Source organism: Choloepus didactylus, chromosome 18, assembly GCF_015220235.1.
Source record: "Choloepus didactylus isolate mChoDid1 chromosome 18, mChoDid1.pri, whole genome shotgun sequence".
NCBI classification, from domain to species: domain Eukaryota; kingdom Metazoa; phylum Chordata; class Mammalia; order Pilosa; family Megalonychidae; genus Choloepus; species Choloepus didactylus.
This window is the reverse complement of record NC_051324.1, coordinates 44,833,567-44,850,269: the sequence shown is the minus strand read 5'-3', so window position 1 is coordinate 44,850,269 and position 16,703 is coordinate 44,833,567. Positions and strand designations below refer to the sequence as shown.

The 16,703-nt window shown below is 37.2% G+C and overlaps 2 protein-coding genes across 11 annotated transcripts in view; both read right to left on the bottom strand.

Annotated features, from left to right (window-relative positions):
- SPAG9 (sperm associated antigen 9) overlaps positions 1-16,703 on the bottom strand; it is a 157,228-nt gene that overhangs the window by 65,715 nt on the left and 74,810 nt on the right. For 7 of the 10 annotated variants that reach the window (XM_037810337.1, XM_037810336.1, XM_037810338.1 and 4 more), the window contains 2 exons: positions 16,496-16,590; positions 10,952-11,102 (listed from right to left, as the gene is read on the bottom strand). In XM_037810337.1, coding sequence (XP_037666265.1) covers positions 10,952-11,102; positions 16,496-16,590 — 246 coding nt within the window. Of the gene's footprint in view, positions 1-10,951; positions 11,103-15,621; positions 15,968-16,495; positions 16,591-16,703 lie in introns of those variants that run through there. The other 3 variants (XM_037810341.1, XM_037810342.1, XM_037810345.1) reach the window with 1 other exon arrangement.
- On the bottom strand, positions 1,325-7,687 carry LOC119513777 (40S ribosomal protein S6-like). Its single transcript, XM_037809199.1, has 2 exons — positions 7,557-7,687; positions 1,325-2,146 (listed from the first exon to the last, which is right to left on the bottom strand). Exons 1-2 carry the CDS (start codon positions 7,685-7,687, stop codon positions 1,366-1,368), a joined length of 912 nt encoding a protein of 303 aa, XP_037665127.1. The 3' UTR covers positions 1,325-1,365.

The following is a 16,703-nucleotide window of genomic DNA, read 5'->3' as shown; positions in this document are numbered from 1 at the left end:
CAGATAAATGGATAAACAAACTATGGTATATCCAATCAATGGAATGCTACTCAGTAATAAAAGGGAACAACTATTAATTTATACAACTCAGTTGAACTTTAATGCATTTTACTAAATGAAAGAAGCCAGGCCTAAGAGGCTACATAGCATATGATTCTACTTATATGACATTCTGGAACAGGCAAAACTACAGAGACAAAAATAAGATCAGATGTTGCCAATAAGGTGGGGGTTAGGAGAAGTTTGGGTCAAGGGTATACAGAAGCTCTGTACTATTTTTTCAACTTTTCTGTAAGTCTAAAATTATTTCAAAATAAAAAGTATTTTAAAAACTGAGTTAGGTACAACCCTCCCCCCGATGTGGGACATGACTCCTAGGGGTGTAAGTCCCCCTGGCAATGCGGGACATGACTCCCAGGGATGACCCTGGCCCTGGCATCGTGGGATTGAGAATGCTTCCTTGGCCAAAAAAGGGGAAAAGAATGGAACAAAATAAAGTTTCAGAGGCTAAGAGATTTCAAATAGAGTTGAGAGATCATTCTGGAGGTTACTCTTATGCATTTACTCTTATGCATTATATAGATATTCCTTTTTAGTTTCTAGTGGATTAGAATGGATAGAAGGAAATATCTGAAACAGTCGAACTGTAATCCAGTAGCCTTGATCCTTGATGATGATAGTGTAAGTATATAGCTTTTATGGGGTGACTGTTTGATTGCGAAAACCTTGTGACTGACACTCCCTTTATCTACCATATGAGCAGATGAGTAATAATATAAAAGACAAAAAACAAATAAATAATAGGGGGGATAAGGGGTGTGGGATGCTTTGGGTGTTTTTAATTTTACTATTTTTTTTCTTTCTGTGTTTTTGTGTGTGTGTGTGTGTGTGAAGTAATGAAAATGTTCTAAAACTGAATGTGGTGATGAACGCATAGCTATTTGGTGATACTGTGAGCCACTGATTCTATTCTTTGGATGGATTATACGGTATATGGATATATCTCAATAAAATTAACATTAAAAAAACTAAGGGAGGAAACTAACATGGAGGCTAAGTGAGACAGGGCAAAAAAACACCTCCATGAAAAATACTAGATAAAAACCAGAAAGTGACCCAGAACACAAGTTCCAGCAATGCACCAGCTGGACAAGGTCTGCTAAATCCACAGGAACCGTGCATTTGGTAAAACTAGGAGTCTGCATTCTGAAACCACTGAGTGAGCCGGCTGAAAGTCCGGCAGCTGCACTGCAGTGTGGGGAAACTGTGGGTTGGCATTTGGAGATGGACTAGTTCTTTTTTTTTTTTTTTTTTTTTTTTAAGATTTAATGTCTGATCTTATTTATTTGTTACTTTTAGAAAATCTTATTTTTGACTGGACTCAGACTTGGAGGTAGAAGCTCTCAGTGAGGACAGCCTACGTCTCTTGGCAATCTGTTCCTGGCGTTTTTCTTTGGCCTCCTTCATTCTCTTGGCCAAAAGTTTAGCATATTCTGCGGCCTCTTCCTTATTTTTCTTAGTACGCTGTTTCTTCAATGCAATACGCCGACGTTTATGCTGCAGAACACGTGGAGTAACAAGACGCTGAATCTTGGGTGCTTTGGTCCTGGGTTTCTTACCTTCTTTGTTCAGGGGCTTTCTCACAACATACTGGCGGACATCATCTTCTTTAGAGAGATTGAAAAGTTTGCGGATTCTGCTAGCTCTTTTGGGCCCCAGGCGACGAGGCACAGTTGTATCAGTCAGTCCAGGAATATCCTTCTCTCCTTTTTTTACAATAACCAGGTTGAGAACACTCAAATTGGCATCCACAATGCAACCCCGAACAGATTTGCGCTTTCTTTCTCCAGTTCTCCTTGGTCTATAACAGGAATGCCCCTTACTCAGTAGGAGGCGGACACGGCCATGGGTCAAGACACCCTGTTTCATGGGGAAACCTTGTTTGTCATTTCCACCACTGATTCGGACAACGTAACCCTTCCACTCTTCGCCCAGAGCGTCAGCAGCAACTTCTGTGGCCATTCGCTTCTCATAAAATGTACGAAGTTTGCGTTCATCGTCCACTTCAATGAGTTTCTGGCAGCCAGTGGCTTCATGCTGAGACAGCCGACTGCCTTCGAGGCGCCACGAAAAAGGGGGACTAGTTCTTTTTAAAAAAAAAAAAACCCAGGAGAGGCTGCAGATACGACCCGGAGAACCACGCAGCAGAGCATGGCAGGAGCAGGCTGTACCAATGCCTCAGTGTCTGGCGTGGAGGATAGCCCTTCCCACACCCACTGCTGATTGTCTTAAGACCAGGGGGGCAGAGGGGAGCCAAAAGAAGAAAGAAACAGTGCCCCTTGCAGCCATCTCCCTGGCGGGCTGGGGACGCTCCTGCCCGGGGCCAGACCCATAGCCCAGAGCCGCGCCAAAAAACCCAGTGTGACGGGAGTGTTTCCTGCAGCACTGCACACGCGCCACAATATCGGCCATGGACAGTGTCCTTTAGTGCCCCCATAGCTAACTGTCCCGGAGCTGGGAAGGCGGAGCTGTGTGAAAAGGGGAAAATTAATACGCCCTATTCAACCATCTTTACATCAGGCTGGAACGCCCCTGCACAGCCTGGCGGCCCAGGGCTTCCCTGGAGGGCTGGCGCGCACTTGTGATGTGGCACAATCTTCCCTCAGCAGAGGTCGTGGAAGGGCACAGCTGAGAAGGGGGACCCGCTTGGAAATCCCAGGGACCCTACGCCAATACCAAGGACTTGTGGGTGAGCGGCAGAGACAATCTGTGGCAAGACTGAAATGAAGGCTTAGACTCTTGTAACAGCCTTAAATCTCTGGGAACACCTGGGAGGTTTGATTATTAAAGCTGCCCTGCCTCCCTAACCGCTCAGACACATGCCCCACATTCAGGGCAGACAGCACCAACAACACACCCAAACTTAGTGCACCTACTGAACCCCACAAGAATCATATCCCCACATACCACAAAGACAAAGTTGGGGAGAACTGACTTGAGGGGAATAGGAGACTCGCGGACGCCATCTGCTGGCTAGTTAGAGAAAGTGTATGCCACCAAGCTGTAGATCTGACAAATTAGAGATTGGTATTTTTTATAACCTGAAAGAACCCTATCAAATAAAGCAAATGCCAAGAGGCCAAAAACCACAGAAAATCTTAAAGCATATGATAAAACCAGACAATATGGAGAACCCAAACACCCAAATTAAAATATCAGAAGAGACATAGTACTTGGCATAATTAATTAAAGAACTAAAGACAAACAACGAGAGCATGTCACAGGATATAAAGGACATGAAGAAGAGCATGACACGGATATAAAGGACATAAAGAAGACCCTAGAAGAGCATAGAGAAGAACTTGCAAGAGTAAATAAAAAAATAGAAGATCTTACGGAAATAAAAGAAACTGTTGGCCAAATTAAAAAGACTCTGGATACTCATAACACAAGATTAGAGGAGGCTGAACAATGACACAGCGTCCTCGAGGACTACAGAACGGAAAATGAAAGAACAAAAGAAAGAATGGGGAAAAAAATAAAAAAAATCGAAATGGATTCAGGGATATGATAGATAAAATAAAACGTCCAAATTTAAGACTCATTGATGTCCCAGAAGGGGAAGAGAAGGTTAAAGTTCTAGAAATTTCAAAGAAATTATTACGGAAAACTTCCCAAACCTTCTACACAATATAAATACACAAAGCATTAATGCCCAGCGAACTCCAAATAGAATAAATCCAAATAAACCCACTCCAAGACATATTCTGATCAGACTGTCAAGAACTGAAGGGAAGGAGCAAGTTCTGAAAGCAGCAAGAGAAAAACAATTCACCACATACAAAGGAAACAACATAAGACTAAGTAGTGACTACTCAGCGGCCACCATGGAGGCGAAAGGGCAGTGGCACGACATTATATTTAAAATTCTGAGAGAGAAAAATTTCCAACCAAGAATACTTTATCCAGCAAAACTCTCCTTCAAATTTGAGGGAGAGCTTAAATTTTTCACAGACAAACAAATGCTGAGAGATTTTGCTAATAAAAGACCTGCCCTACTTCAGATACTAAAGGGAGTCCTACCAACAGAGAAACAAAGAAAGGAGAGAGACATGTAGAGAAATTTAACAGACATATATAGAACATTATATCCCAGATCACTGCGACACACATTCTTCTCTAGTGATCACGGATCTTTCTCCAGAATGGACCGTATGCTAGGACATAAAACAAACCAAAATAATTTAAAAAACAAACAAACAAAAAAACATTGAATTTGTTCAAAACACATTCTCTGACCACAATGGAATGCAAATAGAAGTCAGTAACCATCAGAGACTTGGAGAATTCACAAACACCCGGAGGGTAAAAATGAGGGGGAGATGAAAACATTCCCGGATAATCAAAAGCTGAGGGACTTCATCACCCGTAGACCAGTCCTATAAGAAATGCTAAAGGGAGTTGAGCAGGCTGAAAGAAAGGGACACTAAACAATTGACTGAAACTACATGAAGAAATAAAGATTTCCAGTAAAGACCACATGGTAAATATAAATACCAATACTACTGTATTTTTGATTTGTAACTCCACTATTTACTTCCTACAGGATCTAAAATACATAAACGGTAATGATAAATCAGTGGTTTTGGACTCTGTAAAATGTGTAATTTTTGACAAGAACTACATAAAGGTGGGGGAATGGAGGAGTATAGGAACATAGTTTATGTGTCCTATTGAAGTTAAGTTGATATCAAAGAAAAACAAGATTGTTACAGATTTAAGAGGTTAAATTTAAGCCCCACAGTAAACACAAAGAAAGTATCAGAGAATATGACCATAGAGATGAAAAGTAGAGTATGGGTTAAGAGAAATGGGGGAAGGGGCAATGGGGAGTTAAGAAATGAGTGTAGGGTTTCTGTTTGGGGTGAAGGGAAACTTCTAGAAATGGATGGTGGGAAGGTGATAGCATTGCAACATTCTAAATGTGATTAATCCCACTAATGGAATGCTAGGGAGGGGGTGGAATGGGAAAATTTAGGCTGTATATATGTTTCCACAATTGAAATTAAAAAAAAAAGACAGTCTAAATAGATTACAGTTAAATGCCAAGGATGATCCTGGATGGGATATGAGGATGGAGGAGAGGAGGCTCAAAGGGACACAGATGGGACATAAGAAAAAAAAAAAAAGGAAATATAGAATGTAAGCTTTGTATCAATGTTGAATTTCTTGAACTTCTTAGCTGCACTTAATGGGATTGCATAAAAGAATGTTCTTGTTCATGGAAAATGTATATGTGAATTATATTGTTTGTTCAAGAATGTGTGCAGCTTGCTCTCATATGTTCAGAAGACAGAGCAATAGACGATGGATGATATGAAGGGAGGGAGGGAGGGAAAGAAAGAAACGGTGGTGTGACAGGATGTTAAAGTTGGTAGATTGGGGTATCAGGGGAGAGGGGTCAGGGTATGCTGGAGTTCTGTGTATGGGGTTTGTATTGTTTTGGCAACTGTTCCTGTAAGTTTGAATATATTTCAAAATAAAATTAAAAAAAAAAACAAAGCAAACAACAACAAAAAAACTAAGGGCTTTAAATATTTTAAATTTTAAAATTTATAACAGGGATCTTTAATCAGATAACAGAGGAATGAGGTTTTACAATTATTGTAAAGATTCAAGCCTGGAAAAAGTAAATAAATATGAAAATTTTCAGAACTTAAACACAAATGGAGTAGGATGGAAAATTCTTCTAAACAAGAATGCTAGTCTATTTAGACATTTCCCGTTCTGTATGCTAAGCACATCCCCTGAAGAATGCAGCACACATTGACTACAGCTTTATATACAAAGCCCTGCAACAAGAGCTTCTCACAGTAGTTCTGCTAAAGTATTTCAGTCACATGGTTTTAAAAGAACTCTTTAAATAGTTTCACAAATTAATAACAATCCAATTATTTTTTAGTTAAAAGTGTTTTTCTCGGTTTGAAAAGTCAAATTCTACTAACAATCAACAACCCAGGATACTCTTCAAAGGGAAAAATAATACTTTTTTGGAGTGTATATGCCTATGCACACACACACACACACACATCTATAGGCATGTGTATGTGTGTATAGGTATATATGCATACATACGTGCATGTCTGAATTTAGATGGAATCTGAGAAATCATTGCCAAATTAAACTCTTGCAGACATAGCAACCAAGGACTAGGCCTAGAAAACAGCATGAAAATTATTTGTATGGAGTATTTAAAAGGTCTGTAAAATAATATTTCATTCTCTCCATTTTAGAACATAAAGGTGATATCTAAATTCTCAAATTTACTTGTAAAGCTATAAAGAATTTCTAGAATATTTCTGGTTGAGTGTATGAATTGCTACAATTTCTTTGACAGGCAATGGCAATACCTATCAAAATCTTAAAATAAAAGTATTGATTCAGCAATGACACTATGGGAATTATAAATACAAGTACAAAATTAAGTAGAGCTTGTAATAGCAAAAGAATAAAAACAAACTGAGGTGACCTATCAATAAAGAAGATTTTAATCGCAGTTGAGATATGTGATCCTTTCCCCTGCCCATGCTTTAGGATCTTGTTTAATTTTCATCTTCAATTTATCTTTCTATTGGACTCTTCTAAGCACACATAAAAAAACCCCAGTCTCTTACAGTCAACGAATCCTTTTCCCTCCAGTCTGCCCCTTTCACCTCTACCTCAAGCTATCCTTTTTCTCTGTTCCCACCAAAACCAACTTTCTTGAGTGCTCTACATTTGCTATTTCCTCCTCTCACAATTTACATTCACTCCTGTTCTTAGCCCTGTGACTCATATAGCTCTCTACCTACATCTACAAATTTACAAATCCAATCCTTATCCTACTGGACTTCTTTGTACCAAATGACCCTGCTGACAACTCTTATTCTCAAGCTCCTTTGTCCCTTGACTTCCAGGTCTTCAGTCTCTTATGGTTCTCTCCTCTATATCTCTATAACTACCCCCTCTTTCTCTCCTCCCCCTCTTTCTCCTGTCCCTGCACATGCTCTGCTTCCCCATTCCAGACTGCTTTCCAACATGGATGCTAGCTGCTCCCATGCTCAAGTTCTGACACCCTATGCTGGGCAACTTTCTTTGGGGAGGGGTTCATCACCCTGTTCAGGATCTGACACCCCTATGCCAAGCTGCCCCTCTGCAAGGACACCCTTCATACTGCTTGGGCCCTGACTCTGGACATCAGGCAATATCTATGTGGATATCCTCCCTAACCTTGCTCAGGCTATGATACCCCATTCTGGGTCTTCCTCTCTCCTCCCTACCCTCACCCTGCTGTGTGAATGCTTACCTTGCTCTGTCCTCCAGACTAGCTTTAAGGCTGAATTGTGCAGAAAGGACAAAGGAAAGGGAGATAAAGAAATACTATACTATCTTAACTATAGCTTTAGAGTAAGTCTTGATATCTGGTAGGGCAAGTTCTTCTTGTTCTTACTGTTCTTCAGGATTGTCTTGGCTATTCTTAGTCTTTTGTTCTTTTCCAATTTCTTTTTTATTTTCACCTTGTTCTTAAATACACTTCAGTCAGCCCCTCCTTAACATTTTGCCCATTCCCAGCCTTAGCACTTTTGTAATATATTTCCATAACAGAATAGCCTTGGTCATTTAATACAAGGAGGCTCTCTTCATCCATTTCACTAGAAGTATCCAAGTAAAAAATTCCTGTTAATGATGTAACATAAAATTCCTCTGCTCCTTGCCTTCAACTGATCTCTAAACTAGGTTTGAGGACCATCAATAGAGTGTTGGGTGAGGCTTCATGTAAGCTGTGACATCTGGGTTGGAATGGATCCTGAAAGAAGATATCTTCTAGTGGTGGTAATCTGAACAGGATAAAAAACATGTAACAAAACTATAAAGAAAAGTAATTGGATGCAAAGATCTGAAGTTCAGGAAAGGGGTCATGGTTGGAAATCCAAATTTGTGAAACACAGATTTGTGGATGACGTTTATAGCCATGAGACTTGATTTAACTAGACTAAGTCGAGAGGAGGGCTGAAGTTTAAATCCTGGGGTACACCACATTTAGAGGTCAAAAAGTAGAAGAGAAACCAGCTATGGAGTCAGAGTAGTGAAGAAAATCACTGAGAGAATGGTGTCCTGGAAGCAAAATGAAGAAAGCATTTTAAGAAGTGGAATGCATTTAAATGTGCCAAATGTTGCTGAGAATTTTCCTTTAGGTTTGGAAAGATTGCTGTGCTCAACCTTGACACAAGGTATATCAGTGCAGTGGATAGGACTAAAAGTCTGAGAGAAATGGGATGAAGAGAAAACAGATTGTTCCTTGAACATGAAGAAGTCTGTACCCATCTCAGGGCCTTTACAGTTGCTACTTCACCTGTCTTAAACACTATTCCTCTAAACCTTTCCATGTCAGGGTGCACATCCCTCAGTCAGGGTGCAAGTCACCTCCTCCCAGAAACCTTCTCCCCTCATTGCCATTTATCTTGCTTCCTTTTCTTCACAGCACTTATCAGTACCTGAAATTCTATTATTTCATTTATTTACTTGTTTGCTGCTTTTCTTCATAAGAAAGTGATAAATAAAAAAAACAATTAGGTACAAAGACTTGTTTTTAAGGACAACCTGTTCATTTTTCTAAGCGCATCATTTCTGGGAGATTTTGCATTACTTGAAGATTAATCCAGTGGATTATTCATAACCTCATTCACTACAGCTCTCTCACAGCGACAAATCTGCAATACAGCAACGAAGAAGGTATAAAACTTTACAATCCCTAACAAATACTCTTTACTACCACTAATCTGTCACAAAGTTTCCTGTAGTTCTCTGTTTCCTTGGTTATAACCCGTCACTTCAACCTTCCTTCACAGAGAAACTGTGTTAGTAAAATTAATGCGTTAATTATAATTCTCACCTTCAATTTCTTTTTTTATAATGGAGGCAAAGCATGCCCTAAATATAGCTTAGGTCATCCTCAAAGTTCTCAGACAAATGAAAGTTGTAGGATATTTTAAATTAGAGATAGTCTAGTTCAATCTTTGTGACATGCCTGTGACACAGCCCATGAATGAAGTCTAAACCTTTGACTCCCAGCCCTTTGTAAAGTTAGAAAAAGATACCTCATTAATAACAAGGATATAGGTGAATAAGTAAAAATGTCCTAATTATTAAACATACTCTACAAACTGCACTTATGTCATTTTTGTAACATAACACTCCATTCTTGGAAATCCTTATCTATTAAGACTGTATCTCATTTAGTGACTCCCTGTCCAGACCAAATAGAGGCAGACAGGATTCTGTTTTCAGAGACTCTAGAGAGAGTATTTGCCTTAGTATTTCTAGAGAAGACATAAAAAGCTCCCATGCTTAAGTTCATATTAATAGTCTGAATTTATACCTTTTTAGAAAAATTCTGTCACAGTGTGTCTTTGGATTAAATAAGAATAGAATTACAATAATTTTCTCTTCAGGCAGACTTCTGGATAGTAATTAAAATGTAGTTATCATACGGTATACATTTTTGATGAACTGAAAGTATCCCTCCTACTTAATTTTGTTTTGGGGAAAAGGGCACAGCAAGTAGGCGATTTGAGGATGAGCGTTTTGAAAGATCTACTAAATGGCAGGCTAAAAAAACAAATGTGGCTGTAGGAGTAAAAATGAGAATTCCCTAATAATATTCCCTAATAATAATAATTCCCTAATAATATCAGCTACATGAATAGTTTCAAATAAATTGAGAAACCAGGAAAAGAGAAGGGAAAAAAGATGAGATCAGCCTTACTGTTAAAAAATATTTTTCAGTGGGAGAAATCCATCAAATATTTATTGCCTATTATTGCTATGAGCACATATCAAGACAGTGGAATGATTCTCTACCTTCTAGAGCTGAGAAATAGACCATTTATGTTATCCCCAAAGAGCCTTTCTAATATTTAAAGCAATATATTCATTCAGTAAATGTTCTGAATGCTTATCATGTGCCAGGCACTATTCTAGGGGCTAGGGATACAGCAGTAAATAAACCACATGGAATTTACATTTGTAGTAGAGACAGACAAACAAGGTAAATAAACGACTTAATGTTTTTAAAGTATTGTAAGAGCTACGTATAGACCATGGTAAATACTATGCAGAAAAATAAAGCAGGAAAAGGAGACAGGATACAAATATTCATTTGTATTCATTGTAAATGGTCCGTTTTAGGTACAATTTATGATAGATTTTATAATGTAACAAAGATTTTATATGTAACAAGGTCCTTTTATGATCAATATTTCCTTTATAAATATTCCATTTTAGAGGTTATAGAATATAACTTTAAATAATTTTTAAAGTTAATTATTATAATAGTCCCACTCTTTAGAACACATTAATGGTTATATTTATCACTTATTTGATGAGAAGATTTTGACCAAGAATATAGTCTACAATGAATTAATATAGTATCTTTAGGTAAACACAATGCACTTTTGAATATCACTTTGTGAAGTGGCTTTAAGGGAAAGTGTTTTAAATTTTTAAAAAGTGGAGCCCTACTAAATTGTGAAGTTTCTAATAGTATACCAAGGAATTTCAAGTGGCAACAACTTGCAATTCAAAAAACAAAATGACACTAGTCAGCCCCCCCAAATTCATACTATATAGCCTAAACAAAATAGACATGAATACTGGTCATTAGTGTCATTAGCATACTAATCAAGAAAATAATCAGGCTTCACTTCTGTTTTCCTGTATAACTTGAAACCAAATACTTAAAACTAATGTTCTTTATGAAGAGCTAAAAAAAAAAAAACAAAAATGACAATTTTACAAACTAAAATTTATACAAATGATTTCATTTTATTAAGTCTTGATATTCTAGTACTTTAAATTTAGAAAAGAAAGCTTATAAAATGTAAACTGAAGGTTTCAGCAGGATAAAGGTTACCTTTAGGCTAGTATGTGAACGTGGTTGACTTAAATCATGAAATTTCCATTGCTCTGATCCAGGGGTCTCGCCTTCTTTCTGCGTGTCAGGTGTAAGCAATCCATCTCCAGGAGGTAATGGAAAAATCCCTAATGATATAGGGCGTTCCTTTCTATTTGGGGAGGGAAGGAGGAAAAAAAAGGATTCATTCATTTTTATACTTTTTGTCATAACTGTAAAATAATTAGTCTGGGCTGTCATTAGTTTCGAATCATCACTCTTTAAATAATACTGTCTGCCCATCTGAACAAGCAGGTTAGCCAAAAAGAAAAGACAGTCTCAGAAGTTTAAATTAGCTACAAGAAATTAAGAAAAGTGGTAGGAAATAGTTTTTGGAAATCTTATAAATTACTGATGAGTTCTTTGCCCAGGAATCTGTAGTCTGGTTTCACAGTGAAAAGATCTGCTAAGTTTTGACTCCGGCTTAGGTTAGCCCTAGGCAAACTTGCAACCCACAGATTCCTCCCCCTTTGTAAGTGACCCCAACCTCTGCTTCTCAATTTCCAAGTCCTTACAGTAACCTGTGGATACTTATCAATGCCTCTTCAGGGTATGACTTTCCTGAATACAGGAAAATCAATATACATACTATCTACTTATCCTCCCTAAGGAGCAAAGTTCTATTTTTCTACAGAACCATTATATGAATATCTTTCAGAAACAGTACATGAGAAAAACCCTTGTCAGATTTTTCCAAACAATGAAGCCAAAAAATTCTATGAAAAGATCATAGAATGTCCAATGTTTTGTGAGAAATGCCAATGCACCAGAGTTACAATTTTAATAATAATGGAATTTTAACAAGAAACACATCCTTTGTTGATGCACAGAAGATTCCAAATCCAAGGACTTTTAGTTGGTGGAAATGAGCCTACTAACAGGTCATCCTGGGTCACTAACTCACAATGTGGAAACTGGGGAGAAACTGAGTTTACACTAAAGGTTTGGAACCCATACTTCTACTGGTAAGAATGTAAGTTAGAACAGAAACAAGGAGATTATAAATAAAAGTGGGAAAATACTCAATTTTGCTAAATACATCTTCTATTCTGTAAGCTCATTTTTATACCAAAGAAATAAAGCCATTTTTGAAATAAGCCTTCACTTAATATAAAGGGTATGCTCTTCCATTTCTAAAAATCAGAAAGAATTACCAAAACTCTCATAATACATTCTTAAAGATTAAATGAAGCAGAAGGGGTTGAGAGATTGCACTGTATTGGAATTGTACACATGAGGAAATAAAATAGAAAACAGGTCTTCTCTCTACCAGTTTAAGTTGTCACTTCTTCACAGTTGGATTACTTTTCATTATTTGATTTGAAAGGGAAAAATCAAATGCAGGTAGTAGCACAATAGGAGGGTAGAATTTAATACCAAATCTAACTTCGAGATTACGAGTTGTCAGACCAACCAAACGACAAAAAAAAATTAACTCATCAGTTATTCTGTTTATACCAGTTATTCACAAACACTGGTCAGCAACAAAGTTTTCCTGAGTCCATGGCAAAAAGACACATTATTTATACCCTTTTAATATAATATATAATGCACACAGGCACATTTCCAGATAGGAATAACATGTTCTTTCTTGAGAATGAATGCCCCTTATATCTTTATTTTAAACTACATCTGTTCTGCTTTTATGATCTTAAAAACAACCTTTCTTTGATCAAATGACAGTGATTGGTAGCAGGATTTTTTTTTTAATGTTCATAACTGATGAAATTAAAAGTTGGCAACCTGAAGTATATCCCCCAATTTTGGGGGAACATATTTTGGGAATTGAAAAATCTAAGGATCTAAGAGCCCCTAGTCTTGAGTTTATTTATTTTATTTTTAAACATACTTCAATGACTTAAGCAGTCTAGAGGAACACAAGATGTGAACAGAACCAGGAAGATAATACAGACTTCTTCATGCAAATCCATCACACTAATAACAGAAGTCAAAATACAGGCCAGCCATTAGAATTATCTCCCTATATGAATGACAACACTTTCATTTTCACACATAATACATATTGACAAAGTTTTAAACTAGACTATGAGAAGGAGGTCTGCTGTGGACACAAGTTTTACTCCCCTACTCCTGTCAACTAATTCCACAACCTCAAATAAATGTAGAAGTTTTACCTCTTAATATTGCTTTTATCATTCAGAAACTGCTCTATAGGGAGGGGACTTTTTTTCAGAGACTGACAGCTGTCAAGAAGAAAAACAATGTTCCAACTCTAGAAAAATACTATTACTACATACCCCCTTTTCCTTATTTTACTGGTAAATTACATAGAGGGGAGTGAGGAGAAGGGTACATAATTATCGAAGTTAATAAGAATCCTACTTTAGAAAAGAAACCCTGAAAGATGAGTATCAGTCCTGTGCTAAGTTGGTATGCATGTTTGGTACTTTGTATTAAATGCTTCAGTGATACAGAAGAAAAGAAAGGATGGAATACATGTGAAAAATATAAAGTGGCAGATATAGATCCCAGGTTGTTTCAATCTGCCATTACTGTTTAGAAACAAAGCTATCACCGACTACCAGAATCCCCATTATATTCTTTCTCAAATTACCTTTCTTCTATAAATCATTTTTGAGTTATTTAAATGCTATCTTATATGTATAAATAATTTGGCAAATAATTTTTAAAACAGCTTTTGACTATCTTCACATTTAATACAACTAATCATTAGAAAAGGCTACTTTAAATAAAAGGGGGTAAAAAAAAAAAAGATTACATTTGTTGAAACAACCATCGTGTAGCAAGGGATTTAGCTAGACTATTTATTTATATATCTCATTTAATCTTCATAGCAGCCCTGGAAAACAGGGATTATTTTTCCCAGTTTTCAGATTAGGAAAAATAAAGCTGAGAGACTTTAGGCACTAGTAAGTGGCAGAGTTGGAATTCAAAGCTAAGTCCATCCAATTCCAAGGTCCCATGTGCTTTCCTTGGAACACAGTTATTCAGAATTACCTACTTCTTGACAATTTAATCTTAATATTTAAGACTTTGGAATCTTTATTCAATCAGATTAACAGAAACTTTTGTGTCAAAGAACTTTATGAATTTGATCACAGGTTAGGTGGAGTCAAATAGTTTTGCTAAAAATAATGGGTACATATAAGTGACTAAGTAATTATTAACTTTTAGAATTTACTATATCTTGAAACTGATAAAATAAAAATAATAATCTCACTTGATTTTTATAACCACCCAATGGGGTAATTACATTCAGATGAAGAAACTCAGAAAACAGAGAGATTAAGCCACTTGCCAAAGGTCCTACAGCTCACATGTGGCAAAACACTTGCATCCAAGCAGCCCAGCTTCAAAGTGCTCTTACCCACTGTGTGTCATGGCATGGCAGTGCCTTCTCAAATGGAACCTTGGCATGGCAGTGCCTTCTCAAATGGAACCTAACCCTAGGAAAAATACTATACATCTTGAGTTCAGGTGTTTTTAATTTCCTAAAAGCCTACATATACATACACATATACACAAACCTCTTATAGATTAAAATATACAAAAGTAGTAAGATCACCTCTAATTTTTATAAATCAAGAAAGAAAATAAACTAACAAGGATCCAGTTACAGACTATAGCTTTAGATGAAATTTAATTTCTGTGTCTTAAACCACGTTGAACATGAACTGGCCTATGAATAAAAACAAACAGAGGGAATTTACCACTTTAATTCTTCTTAATTTATCTAAATCCACTATTAAGATTTTAATATTTTAAGTAAACATTTAAATAATAAAAAGTATACACTATGAACCTTCATTTAAAACCATGGACAAGCAGAAATTCAAACAAATTGGTCATTTTTAGTTTGATGAGTTAAAAAACCAAAACCTTAAACCTCTAAAATGTAGAAGATATCTCATGCAGGGTGCAAGTAAAGTGAACAGCAGGAAAGCTACAGAGATTAATGACTAACCCCACAAGCAGGCCTAGATATTTATCACCCAAGTCTACAAAGGAAAGAAAGGACAACATCTGACAAAACAATAGTGAATAAGCTTCGTAAGGTTTCACAACTTTGATGTGTAAATAATGGAAAAATGCATTCCTTGCCCTAAAAGATTAAAATCTTTTTACTTTAAAATATATTTTGCTATATGAGGAAAATATTTAAATAGGCAGTTTTCCAAGCGGTGCTATCAAAAAGAGCAGAAAAGATGCCTGAACCTCCATTAGTCAAAGGATAACTGGAACAAAATAAACCTAAGGCCTGTGTCTAATGGACTGCAAATCCTAGCATAAAAGATATTTGCCCCTAAATGCTCAGAAGCAAAATGCAGAGGTTGTGTAAACTTGGACCTAGTGCTATACTCTTATTCTCCCCTTTTACTGTGAACACTCTGCTTAAAACAAGACCACACTGACCTTGTACTTGCATGTAAGCACAAATATGAAAATCCTTTTTGACAGGTAGTTTCCTAACACAAAGCCATATACCTAGATGATGGTCTATAAAAATACTGTAAATAAGAAAAGAAATTCTGGCTTAAGGCCATTTTCCATTGTTTCAATATGCAGCAAAAATGGTTACAAAGCAGACAGTGAAGCTAAAATTTAAGAAAAACCAACTAAGCAGGGGCTTCCAAGAGAAAGTCGAGTACCTGAGTATCCTTGGTAGGTTCTGCGTCAGAACTGGCACACCCGTAGAAATAGAAAAGTGCACAAGCAGCAAAACAGAGAGAGATACTAAGATAGCAGAATTAATGACCACCGCCCCGCCAACAAAGCCAAACACAAACAGCAGCATGCATCCAGGACTCATGGCGCTGTGCTGGCATGGTGAAATAGCCGAACCAGGAGGCCTACACAGGGGCCAAAGGGGTATCTTTGTAGTGAGAAGCTGTCATTCAGCTGCAGCTACAGAAACAATGCCATCAAGCAGCAGCTTTCCACTCCATCCTGCCGCAGCTCCGAAGCGATGACGTCAGCCCACTCTCCCCACCTCATAACCATAGAGCTGCTGCTCCCGGCATTTATGCAGCAACCCAGAGAGACAGCCAGCCTATTAACTATTTTCCCCTCCACTAAGAGTCCTGGCTTAGCTCATTGGCTACAATGCCTGGAGATCTACATAATTTATTCACACTCCTACATCAAACAGAAGTCTAGCTAACCCTTTCAGACATGGCCTTTCTGTAACAAAAAGGACTTTAAACCAATTAAATAGGAGAAATGACTGTTTTTCAGCCCTCCTACAAATCAGAAAATTTTAAACCTAGTGTAATCACTAGCAAGTGTTAGAAAAGTTAAAAATACCTTGATATGCTGCGCATGTGGCATGCATCATAACTTACCCCTTTAATAGTGAAGGCGACCTCTATGTTTCTATGCTATACTCTCCTACAGCATTCCTACCACAGTAGAGGGCTTTTTGCTTGAGCCTAACTTTTGTCACAGGATTAAAGAACAGAGAAAAACAGAAATAACATTATTTATTTCACTTTTTCTCAAGGCAAAATGTACAACAAAGCTTACCTAATTCTACTATGAGCTGTGGACTCTAGTTGATCACTCCCTGAGAGCTGATGAAGTTTTGTTCTTTCTAAGTGTTCCATATAATTATGGATCATCTATTTTAAAGAAAGAAAAAAAATACATAAAATTTAAGACTAACACCTGGAATGAAGACACAGTGTTATAAAAAAGGAAATATTTTTGCACAATTTTCTTATTTATTACACTA

What these genes read in the sequence shown, in the direction of transcription:
- LOC119513777 (XM_037809199.1), bottom strand. Translation starts at nt 7,687, where the DNA reads ATGGATGAAGAGAGCCTCCTTGTATTAAATGACCAAGGCTATTCTGTT. An exon ending in GAAGTGTATTTAAGAACAAG is followed by an intron (nt 2,147 to 7,556) that starts GTGAAAATAAAA and finishes TTTTTTAAAAAG; the next exon opens with AACTAGTCCCCCTTTTTCGT.